This window comes from Kogia breviceps, chromosome 5 (assembly GCF_026419965.1).
Source record: "Kogia breviceps isolate mKogBre1 chromosome 5, mKogBre1 haplotype 1, whole genome shotgun sequence".
In the NCBI taxonomy this organism is placed as follows: Eukaryota; Metazoa; Chordata; class Mammalia; order Artiodactyla; family Physeteridae; genus Kogia; species Kogia breviceps.
The window spans coordinates 20358879-20371431 of NC_081314.1; the positions used below are offsets into that span (position 1 = coordinate 20358879).

Below are 12553 nucleotides of genomic sequence, written 5' to 3' on the forward strand. Positions count from 1 at the left end.
GCCAGCTCCCTGGGTCCTTACCCACACACCAAAAAGGATGACACTGAAGGGGCTGGTGACTGCAACTTGAGTTGTGGGAAACCCCATCACTGGGGAGCCAAATCTAGATGGTAGCTAAGTCGTTTTGTATTCTGTAGCTCTATTTTGAGGGGAGTGGTGCAGAAAGCCCTACACTTCATCAGAATCTGGGAGGTGATGAGAAACTATCTGATGACAGCCTTCTGGGGGAGGCAGGAAGACAAGTGGGAGGTGGCCTCCATCCTCTCATGTTCCTGCAGGATCACAGAGTGTTTTGGCTCACATATGCTGTCCCAACCTTAGCCTGCATGGATGTGTGCATGTCTGCCAGGAAGCCATGGCAGAGCTGTTCCCCTACAGTAGCTGCCACACCCACAGTTCTCTCCTGGACTAATTTTCATGCCTGATTGCTATCCTTGGCCCCAAACCTTTCTCTCTCAATTAATGGTGCCTACCCAGCTTGGGTGGGAGGACCACACTCTTAACTAGATCTTTTCCAGGTGGATCAGTTGTAATGTACGTTTGTTCTGGAAAACCTCTCTTGGGTTTCTCTCTCACTTTTAGAGCCTAGATGCAGTCAGCTTTCCCAACCTTGCAAATTGCCAGTTTGGGACTTTTTAATTCCTTTTATTTTTTGCTTGCAAACAAGCCAGTTCTTCCCTGAGTTTATCACTTTCTTATAATGCCTAATTAACTGCAGCCAATAGCAACCAACACGTGCCACTAACATTCTATTTTACCTCCTCTTCCCAACACTTCAGCAGACTCAGTAGGCCTATGTTCTACCTTCCAGGTACTGAAGACAACAGTTTAAATAAATAATTTGCCACTGCAAAGACTATTTCTGCAGCAAGAAAGATCGTTTACTAATCTCATTTTTTAATTATACATCCGCTTATTTGTACATATTTATTCATTTACAGCACTGGAAACAAATCTAAAACCCTATCACTGAAAAAAAATATTTTAGTTTCAGAAATCTTATGTAGCAAAATATAACAAGAAATACTCATATTCCCACCACGCATATTTTAAAAGTAACTATTTTGTCATATTTGTTTCCTGTATTTTTTCATTTTACAAACAGATAAAGTTCCCTTTAATTCTACTCCACGCAGGGTCTCGAGTGACTGGCTCTAGGTGACAGAAGTGCCAAGGAAATGGAAGGAAGGGGGAAGTTAATGCCCAGACCCCAACTTCAGAAGCAGCTGCCAGAGGACACATCACAACTATTCCCTGCTGTCACCAACATCTTCAAGGACCACAACCCATATAACCATTTTCACCTTTTCTCAAGGGATTGCTATTCAAGCAAACGTTAACATGCATCAGAATCATCCCGAAGGCTTGTTAAAACACAGAGCAGCGGTCCCATCCTGGACCCCAGCAGACCTGTGGTCAGACTCAAGAATGCTCCCATATAACAAGTTCTCAGGCGACGCTGATGCTGCTGGTCCAGACACCACACAGCCTAGAGAACCACTGCTCTAGCCAAGGCCCAAGACTAGGTACCTCAGGGACAGACACAGAACAAGAAAACTTGTCACCTGGTCTCCTATTCTGAAGAGGAGGTCAACTCCCCAGCTATTCAAAGCCAGCCACTAAAAGCTAAAGGGTTGATTTCATTTTCATCCTCCTCGTCTTCAGTAGCAGCATCTATGACTCCCCTCCTCCTCCTCTGAGGCATCCACTGGGCCGCAGAAATGTCAGGAATGGGCTCCTGCCCCGGTGCAGAGGCGGGTGGCAGTATGTGACACGGAGCGCTATGGTGGGTCAGGAAGGGCAGGGGGGTTCCAGCCACGGCGCCTCTGCTCAAACCCAGGGGCAGCCACTTCCCGCTGTGTGGCCCTGGGCAAGTCACGCCGTCCCTGAGCCTCACTTTCCCATCTACGTGATGCGGCCAGCGATGCCCGTGTTCTAGAGGACTGCTGAGCAGAGAGAGTACGAGCCCTCTGTCCACTGTGACATGCCCCACGACGGACTTGCTCCTTTACAATGGCCTGCCACACCGTCAGCTCTCTCTCTGTTTTTTGTTTAACAACTCTAGTAACTTTGGTTTATTTGTAATGCTTTCCTCACAACAGGCCTTTACCTTTGAGCCCCAGTGTTACTGATTCTGACTCACCTTCCACAGGTGTGTTCACACACTGCTGCTCTTTGCCATCTTGAGACATTAAAAACAATTGAAGTACAGGTCATGAAACTGTCACATTACTCAAGTCCTGATTTTCTCAATCTCAGTAGTCAAGAATAAAATGAGGAAAAACGCTAACTAAGCAGTTTGTCATTGGCCATCAACAAGCGGAGATCCTGCAGTCGTATTTCACCTCCTCTCCCCTGACCTGTGCTATTTGAACATTAGGTTCCATCCCAGAATCTGCCCAACACTCGGGGAATTACAGAGGAAGAAAATGAGATGCTCACTGAAGGGGGTGGTGTGGCACTCCTGAAGAAGTTGGCAACGACCCGTTTGCACCAGGTGTGTAATTCACGTCATCCTGACATCTTTTTTCCCTTTAGACCTCTTGGCTGTGGTAGCTGGTGAGTACATTCGGGCTATACTGGAGGAAAAAGAATCCAGTCTGCCAGTCCGTGGAGTCAAAAAGACTTGGATGCAGTCTTAATTCTACCACTTACTGTGACCTTGAACACGTCATTTACCTTCCCTAAGCCTCCGTTTTTACATCTGTAAAATGGAGATACCACTATTTGCCTCACAGAGTTGTTTTGGATTATAATATATGGTTTCTCAGTATAAAATATTTATTAAAGAAACTTTTTCCCTGCCTATATTTTTTGATGTGTTAGGGCCTCTTCTAAGGCACTTCTGGCCTGCGGCCCCACCCGCTAGCCGTACGCGCTTGGCCAGCTCCCAGCGGAGCACAGGTCCGAGCTTGCAAGCCCTGATCGCGAGGCTCAGTCCTCGATGCTCCGACCTCAATGCTCCTGGTACCCCCCGCCCCGGCCCATCGCCCCATGCGCTCCACCCACCTCCGCAGTCTTACGTCTCCTCCCTCCTCCTGCAACTGCGGTGGCGCCACTTCCGGCGGAAGGGGCGGGCGCGTCCGCGCGGCTGGCGCGAAAGTCGGGTCGCGGTTCGGCAATTTCCGGGTCTGCGCTAGCTAGGGCTGGGGTCGCCGCCGGGGGCGGCGGTTGTGCGCCGGGCTGGCGCCCGACCCCAGCCGCCGTCCAGCGGGCCGCGTCGCCTCACACTCGCCGCCTGGAAACCTCCAGGCTCCACGGAGGTGAGTGAGGCTCGGAATAAGGACCCAGCTCCCTTCCCCCGCCCCGTTGGGGGGTCGCGATGCTGCCTCTGGCCTTCTGGGCCCTGGTTTCCGGACCTTGTAACCGGCCCCTGGACCGGCGGATAGGACTTAGACACTGGAGAGGGAGTAACTGCTGCTGGACCGAGAGCCGAGCCTTTCCCTGGGACCTGGGGAGCTAGAGCGTCCGGCCTTTTAGGCGCCTGACTTTGCTGGCTGGCTTTCATGTTTATATTTGAAGTCCATTTACTGAGGGCTGAACCTACCTCAAGGGCCGCGGATACCCGCAGGGACCGATTCGTTCCGAGCATCCTTAAGCTTAATGCAATTGAATGACTATTGGCTTAGGGGACTTAACCCCAGAGCAAAGGTCCTAGATGTATTCAGTTTAGCGACATTAATTTCGTTCTCTGATTTGCAAGGATTGGTGTTGTCATCTTTTTCCTTGATTGTGCCCACATTCCAGTGTTTCTTACAAACCGTAATGGACAAATTCATGGGCAAGGCCGGAATGTTTGTCCTTTGGCATTCGTGTCTTCGCAGAAAAATAGGTGCTTTAAACATTTAACTTAATATGTAATGTGTTTTTGTTCTTGTTAATGGTTCCTTTATTTTGACAGTTCAAAAATGTCCCAAAATGACAAAGAACCGTTTTTGGTGAAGTTTTTAAAGTCTTCAGACAATTCTGAATGTTTTTTTAAAGCTCTTGAGGTAAGACTACTTGAAAATATCTTGTTTGGTGCTGTGAATTCATTTTCTTGTTTTTAGTGTTTTTGATTTATTAGGCCTTTTTGTCTTAGTTATTTTATTTTCATAATAGTTTTACTGTAGTCTACATTCGTAGGTATCTCATTGTTACACATTTTTGAATTGATATTAGTATATCATATATTTGGGGGGGCTTGAAATCTTTAATGACATTTCTGTTGAAAGTGATGGACCTACTATTCTTGGAAATTGTTTTCTTTTGTCTGCTAACCATAGACCTCTGTGTGTTGAAAAAATTTGAGTCAGTCCTATGTTGGTTACACTTCATTTTTGTTGTTGTTAATTGTTAACTGTGTCTCATATGTACAGTATTATATTATCTAGGTAGTGTAGAGCCTTGCTACTCACAGACCACAGTAGCATCACCATGGCCTGAGAGTTGGATCCCAACTCAGACTTACCAGTTGGAATCTGCTTTTTAACAAGATCCTGTGTACGTTAAAGTTTAAGGAACACTGTTGTAGCAGGTTTTTCTTTAAAGTTCATTCATTGAGCAAACAATTATTGAGTTTCCATCATCTAAGAAGCACTGTTCTAGTACTTGGGGTACATCAGTGATGAGAGCAGGCAAAGATCCATACTTTCTCAGAGCTTACATTCTATTCTAGCTGGAGGAAATAGACATTAATCAGACATATAAATGAGTAAACTATATAATATGTTAAAGATGCCAAGTGCTATGGGAAGAGAAAAACAAAACAGGTTAAGGTGTTCTGGAGGTTGTTTGTTGGGGGAGAAGGGAAGGTTACAATTTATTTTAAATGGAGTGTGATCAGGGTAGACTTTATGGAGAAGATGATATTTGAGTGTACTTCAAGGAGGTGAGAAAATGAGCCATGTGGATATCTGCAGAGGAAGGTTTCAGGCAGAGGAAATAATCATACACAAACCCTGGGAAAGTGCTTGAGGTGTCTGTCTTGCTTGAATGTGGCTGTAGTGTAGTGAAAAAGGGATGTGGAAAGAATGCTAAGGTATGCTTTAGAGAGTAAGAGTAAGGAGGTCATGAAGGGCCTTGTGGATCATGGTAAAGACTTTGGCTTTTTCTTCCAGTGAGATGGAGAGCCACTGGGGGGTTTTAATCGGAAGAGTAACATGATCTGACTTAATCATTTTAAAAGGGTCACCCTAAGTATTTAATGTGAGGACTTCAAAAATTTGTCAGAAAATATTCGAGTGTTTACTGGGAGCCAGGATATTTTGGCAAACAAGATAGATCATGAAATTTTCATTTCAACTATATATATATAATATCTATGTCATTTTTCTTAATAAAATACACTAGAGGGATAGGGGAAGAATATTTTAGAAAAGGGTGATAAGGAAAGGCATCTCAGAGGAAGTGACATGTGAGCAGATGTGGTTGAAGTGAGGTAGGTCAGGTGAAGTCCTGGGGGGAAGAGTATTCCCGGCAGTGGTGGAAAAAGAGTAAAATCTCTAAATGAGGTCAGGCTTAGTTTGTTCTAGGTTGCAAAAGAAAGCAGGAGTGGTTAGGGAAGAGTGAGCAAAGGGGATTAGTGGAAGAAGGTAAGTGTGGAGAGACAGGCAGGAGCCAGACTCTACGGTCTTGTAGGCAATTGTAAGAAACGTGGATTTTATTCTGAACGTGGTGGGAAGCTGCTGGAGGTTTTGAGCAGGGTGACATGACCTTTTTTGTATTGTTAAAAAGATTACCAGCTGCTGGGTAGAGAATAGATTTAGGGGAAGGGAGGGAGAAGGAACCACTTTGGAGACTTCTGCACAGGTCTAGTGAGAGATAATTGTTCCTTTCAATAGGAGAAAGGCTGGGTTTGAGATAGATTTTAAAGATAGAGTTCATAGGACATAAATACAGGTGAATTATTTCATATGCATTCTTACTTTTTCTTTCAGTCAATAAAAGAGTTCCAATCAGAAGAATATCTTCAGATTATTACAGAAGAAGAGGCATTGAAAATGAAGGAGAATGATAGATCACTTTATATCTGTGACCCTTTTAGTGGCAAAGCCTTTGATCATCTCAAAAAGGTTTGCTAACTTTTAGTGTGTTCTTTCAGGTAGTCTGTTTTTTGGTTTGTTTTTTCTTCAGTGGACATAAATTCTTTACTGATCATAAAGTATTTTGCAAATTATGAATTGGGAGGAATCCTTTGGTTTTGGAAGACTAGAATATTATTTTTCAAGGTTAATCATATTACAGTAGGCTTTGGTTAGTATGTAATTTTTATATTTCGGGGAATTTAACTTCACTTAGAATAATTTAACCCTGTAGTAATGAAGCATTGTATTGATGAAGTTCTACTGTACTTAAACTCAGTTTGATTGCAAGATATATTAGGGAAAAATAATAGAATAGGAAAAGACTTCAGCATAATCCTTGGTTACTTACTATCTTTCCTATGTCCTCTTAAATTTTAGTACCTGTACTTTGTATAGGGTCTGAAAAAGTATATGCTAAAGGAAGCATTTGGGGGCCGAGCATTGCTAATATACCATTGAGCCATCTTATTTCTTTTTGTTGATTCTAGAGTCTACTGACTCATTACTTTTTTGGTGTCTGGACAAGAGAGAACCATTGAAATAAAAGTAAACTGGCTGTAATTCCATCCAGATTACAAAGAAGTGATTCTTGTTTGAAGGAGAAGAAAACATAGAAGAGTAGGTAGATTCAGTACTATCTGTACAGTATATGGAAGGTCTTTGCCCACCTTTGCCAAAAGCATTGTTGGTCTTACCCTCCTTTGGGAAATAACACTGCTTGTAAGATAGAATCAATAGCATCGAAAACTCAGTTTTCTTATGACTGACCAAAAAGACAGCAGTAATCATTTAACCTGTAGATATTTACATTGGTCATGCTTTGGTGACTTTGGCAGCTGTAGGCTTTTTAGTCTGGGTTGGATGTGCTCATGTTGAGCAAGATTGTCACATTTCTCAGTTATCAATGAAAGTGATACCTTAGGAGAAGTCTTCGTGGGTCTTCCTTGGAAAGACATTGAGTTGTGAACAAAGTATTTAAAAAACAAATGTAGGAACTGCCTAGGATTTACATTTTTTGTAGCAGAATAGGTTTTTTAGAGGGGGTTTAGTTGGGCTCTCAACACTTTTTAACTGCTTCATTGGCTGACTGCTTCATTGGCTGGCTGCTTCATTTGAAAAGTAAATGTAGATATTTCCTAATTATTATGGCATAAGACTTTTACTCATATCACCTATCGCCAAGATTGTGTTTGTTTCAGAGATTAACATTTTAATGGCAATTTTGAGTGAGTGTGGCTTTTGGAGCTTATTTCTTTTGATAGCCTGCGTTGTTTGATTTGCTTGTGTGTGTATGTTAACGTTTGGTGAGTCTGAGAAATTATATAATGGTTATTTTTTTTTTCTTGTAACAATTTGGTGGTTTTTCTGCAGTGGTCATCAACTTCTGTAAAGAATTTGTAAATACAGTATTACAAACTGTAATTTTATAAGACTGGAGGTCTTTTTCTGCCTAGTAAACTTTCTCTGTTTTTGTAGCTTGGCTGCAGAATTGTTGGTCCTCAAGTAGTCACATTTTGTATGCACCACCAACGATGTGTCCCAAGAGCTGAACATCCAGTTTATAACATGGTTATGTCTGATGTAACTATATCTTGTACAAGCCTGGAAAATGATAAAAGGGTAGGTGTTGCGGTATTGAGTGGAATATCATGGTCAATATGTATATATTTCCACACTTAACTTTTCACTGTGTAGGGGATATTTTCAAAGACCTTGACTTGGTGTTTATGACCGATAACCAAGTCAAGATGACAGTGTATATCTTTTTTTATTTTTTAATAAATTGAATACAGTGGAATCTTTTATTGCAAACTGGCTAGTTGAAGTTTTTTTTGTTGTTTTTTTTTTTTCTTTTTTTTTTTTCCGGTATGCGGGCCTCTCACTGTTGTGGCCTCTCCCGTTGCGGAGCACAGGCTCCGGACGCGCAGGCCTAGCGGCCATGGCTCACGGGCTTAGTTGCTCCGCGGCATGTGGGATCTTCCCGGACCAGGGCACGAACCCGTGTCCCCTGCATCGGCAGGCGGATTCTCAACCACTGCGCCACCAGGGAAGCCCGAAGTTTTTTGTTTTGATTTAAAAAGGAAACTCACTTTTTTCCCTGTGTAATTTTCCATGTGTGTTTTTTTTTTTTTTTTTTTGGTATGCGGGCCTCTCACTGTTGTGGCCTCTCCCGTTGCGGAGCACAGGCTCCGGACGCGCAGGCCTAGCGGCCATGGCTCACGGGCTTAGTTGCTCCGCGGCATGTGGGATCTTCCCGGACCAGGGCACGAACCCGTGTCTCCTGCATTGGCAGGCGGATTCTCAACCACTGCGCCACCAGAGAAGCCCTCCATGTTTGTTTTTGAGTCACATTTTTCCACCATAGTTGCTTAATCTTTTAAAAAAGGATTGAGATTTACATATATGTTTTTATATATTCTATATATATTTGTATATTTTTAAGTATCAATATGTATGTAGTATATTAAAATATATAGTGTTTAATGTAGAACCAACATAGTTAAATTCATGGAGTTGCAAAAGATAAATGTAGGAAAATAATGTATATAAAGGTAATTATTCTAAAATTCATACTTTATCTTCCAAAAAGTAATTTCATTAATTATTTAACTTTATAATGGTGAGAAATATTTGTGCATTCAAGCTAACAACAACAAAAGATGTTTATGGGATATTGTATAAAAATGGAAGAGATATTGTTTGTTTCAGTATTAATATATTTTCTTTTCGGGCTACAGGAAGAAGTTCATAAATATGTACAAATGATGGGTGGACGCGTATACAGAGACCTTAACATATCAGTAACTCACCTTATTGCAGGAGAAGTTGGTAGCAAAAAGTATTTAGTTGCTGCAAACCTGAAGAAACCTATTTTACTTCCATCTTGGATAAAAACACTTTGGGAGAAGTCACAAGAGAAGTAAGAAAGATATTCAGATATTTTCTAGATTTGAATAAATGATACATTCAATCATTCTGGCACATTGTGGGTTTTCTTAGGGGAGGTTTTATGGTATCCTCTTTGAATTTGTTATTTGGAGACAAAAATAGGATCATTACTCTTCTCTCCAATGAAAACAAAAGATAATCTACAAGCTCTTATTATCAGGATATAAGTTGATAGGTGGAATGGGCTATGGGCTTTAGCATTAGCTACAAGGTAAGAAATGCTTTGATAATAAAATGGTTTTCAGAAGTAAACATTTATAAAATAGTTGAGAAAATCAGTGTGGCAATTGTAGCTTTTATGCTGCATTTATCCTTCAATACTGTGCCAACATATTAAGATGGAGAGTAAATTTTAGCCACTTTGGCATTCGTATTCCCTCCCAAAAGGGACATATTTAAGGTTGAATATAAACACATATAAGCCATTAACTGAGATGTGATCATTCAGTAAACATTAACTGAGTCCATTTTATGTACCTGGTCTGAGTTAGGCATTAGATATAAGTGGAGAGCAAAACAGGACAGCATCCCTGCCCTCATGGAGCTTAAAGCCAATTTCAAAGGATAGTATTGAGTTTCCATTAGAATTAGATTAATAACCAGTAAATCCAGGTACCACTGTTTGAATTAAACAGGCATTTACCAGTCTTCCTTTCAACACCATCTAGCACATCCTAAACACATCTCCACGTTGGCACCCTCATTCCTAGCCTGTTTCATCAGCACATCTGCCTAGCACAGCAACAGAGTGATAATGATATTTTTGTTGGCATTCTGCCAAAAATCATTCCTTATTATTTGTATAGTATAGTAGAGAATTAAAAGTCTGTTTTTCTAGTAGGCAACCAAAGAACCATTGGGTTTTTAGGTAGAAATTTAGACTTATAATATTGGAAAATGCACCACTTTGACCAGCATGGATTTACAGTTAATGAAATATATATTTTCCTGTAAAACAATTTTATTTGAGAGACTCTGAAACATTAGTTTTTATTAGAGACATGGTTTGAGCTAGATGAGCAATTAGTATCACTTGAAGTGTGTTTATCAGTTTCCCTTTTCTTAATAATGATTAAAATCCTAAAAAATGAGGAAAGCATTAGTGATATTTCTGTTGTTTGTAATTATTCTTCTGGTAAAATTAAACTATCTGGTATATTTAATATGTTAATGGTTTTTCTTTTTTATTGTTTGTTTTCCCCAGGAAAATAGCTAGATATACCGATATAAACATGGAAGACTTCAAGTGTCCTATTTTTCTTGGTTGCATAATCTGTGTCACTGGCTTACGTAGCTTAGATAGGAAAGCAGTTCAGCAACTCACAGTTAAGCATGGAGGTCAATACATGGGACAGTTGAAAATGAATGAGTGTACACACCTCATTGTACAAGAACCAAAAGGTAAAACTGTTTCCCAAATGAACAAATGCAACATTTTCTACTATTTAACATTTTAAGATCATTATAGAATGCCTTTTACTTCTGACATGTCACAAATCTGCTATGATTTTTTTTCTTGCAAACATAGTTTGGTTTATAATCTTTAGAAAAATTACATGACTTCCCAAGTCTTTATCAGGTCATTGAATGAATATTAAAAAAAATTTCCAGTGGTGTTTTATCTAAATTTATTTTCAGATCTTTTGTTTTTGTTTTTTTTTTTTAAAGTCCCCACACGGTTACCCAGTACTTAAGAGATGAGAGATTTGGATTAATAACAAGAAAGCTAATAGATGTTGCTAAATTACATTTCTTTTTAATTATAAATTTTAAAGGCTTGGCTTAGTTTTTAATTGAATGAATCAACCTTACTTAATGAACTACAAGTTTTAACTTGAAGATGCACCTTGCAGAACATAAGACAACTGAAAGAAGAAAAATATATTACCAAGAAGAAGAAATCCTTAAAATTACACTTAATTTTGGTGTTCTATAACCTTTATTCTGGAGAATATTTTTTACCAGTACTCTTAAAATAAAATAAAAATTGATAAGAGCGGAGTTTTATTAATATTTTTATTATATCTTTTTATATCTATACTGTGTTTATTAAGCTCCCTAAATAAGTAAAATTAGGGGAAAAATTAAAATCAATTAATAATTGTCTTTAAGTGAGAACTTTGGGTATGGCCAGTTATGATATTATGATTGTGAGTAAAGTTGATAACTGCTATTGGTTTTCTGAATCTGAAGACAGTATGTCTCTCAGTTCTCAAGAATGTCAAAAAACCTTTCTTGTTATTGTTTGCTATATATTGTCCTCAGTTTCTCTATACCATTTCAAAATACATTGTGTTAAAAAGGTTTTTTTAAGGCAATAAAAGATACATTTTTGATTTTTTTTAAAAATTTATTTATTTATTTATTTTTGACTGTGTTGGGTCTTCGTTGCACTGCACGGGCTTCTCACTGCGGTGGCTTCTCTTGTTGCAGAGCACAGGCTCTAGGCGCGCGGGCTTCAGTACTTGTGGCTCGTGGTCTCTAGAGCGCATGCTCAGTAGTTGTAGCCCACGGGCTTAGTTGCTCTGCAGCATGTGGGATCTTCCTGGACCAGGGCTCGAACCCGTGTCCCCTGCATTGGCAGGTGGATTTTTAACCACTGTGCAATCAGGGAAGCCCAAGATACGTATTTTTAATATGACATTTAACTATTTGCCTCTCTATCCTGGACTTCAAGTAGAATCCTGTTGACATAGGAGTAGTCTCTTGAAAGTTGGTGTTTTTTATATTGCAGACATTTATAATTTTCATGGTTATTTTATACAGTTTATTAAACCACATAATTCTGTGAGTTATTCCCATGTTACAGATTAAGAAAATGGTTTAAAGAATTTAAATGATGGAGGCTGTACTCAAAAATATTGAGTTACCCCACAGCTGCCTCTGTCTCTGTGCAGTTTTGTAAAAGATAAATCCCCTTACATAGCATGTGTATTTAACAACACATAGGAAATATAATTGAGCAATAACCTAATATATTACCTTTTAATACACTATATAGCATACTGTTAAAAGTAAGAGTAATTGCTGGTAACTTTAATTTTGTCCCAGGTAGATTTTTTTTTATAACCTGTCATTTAAATATTTCTGCAAAGATTTTAATGGTTTGCATTTCTCTCTCTCTCTCTGTTTCTCTTTCTTAATGAACATAATAGGTCAAAAATATGAATGTGCCAGGAGATGGAATGTACACTGTGTGACTGTGCAGTGGTTTTTTGACAGTGTTGAGAAGGGTTTTTGTCAGGATGAATCCATATATAAGACAGAGCCTAGACCAGAAACAAAGACTATGCCTGATACTTCAACTCCTACTGGCCAGATAAACACAACTAATAGTAAGTCTCTTTCAGATTAAAGTAAACAATCAGTTTTAAGACAGTCAGTTTTCTGTGTAAGAATTGATTTGTTAATAGGATGAGGGAGGTACAGTAGGGAATTCCATCTTTTCTTGCTGTGCTTCCAGGTATAATTGTATAATAAAATAACCAAGTTGTATTAAAAAATTAGTCCAGAACTGTTATTTATTTTTTATTTTTTTA

The 12553-nt window shown here is 39.6% G+C and overlaps 1 protein-coding gene across 2 annotated transcripts in view; it reads left to right on the forward strand.

The window, feature by feature from the left end:
- The first annotated feature begins 3055 nt into the window (after positions 1-3055).
- Positions 3056-12553, forward strand: part of TOPBP1 (DNA topoisomerase II binding protein 1) — a 78016-nt gene continuing 68518 nt past the window's right edge. The window contains exons 1-8 of one of the 2 annotated variants that reach the window (XM_067033776.1): positions 3076-3263; positions 3902-3992; positions 5919-6053; positions 6554-6683; positions 7542-7685; positions 8804-8985; positions 10219-10415; positions 12170-12349. In XM_067033776.1, the coding sequence (XP_066889877.1) occupies positions 7584-7685; positions 8804-8985; positions 10219-10415; positions 12170-12349 (661 nt within the window). In that variant the 5' untranslated portion in view covers positions 3076-3263; positions 3902-3992; positions 5919-6053; positions 6554-6683; positions 7542-7583. Of the gene's footprint in view, positions 3264-3901; positions 3993-5918; positions 6054-6553; positions 6684-7541; positions 7686-8803; positions 8986-10218; positions 10416-12169; positions 12350-12553 lie in introns of both variants that reach the window. The other variant, XM_059065326.2, reaches the window with a different exon arrangement.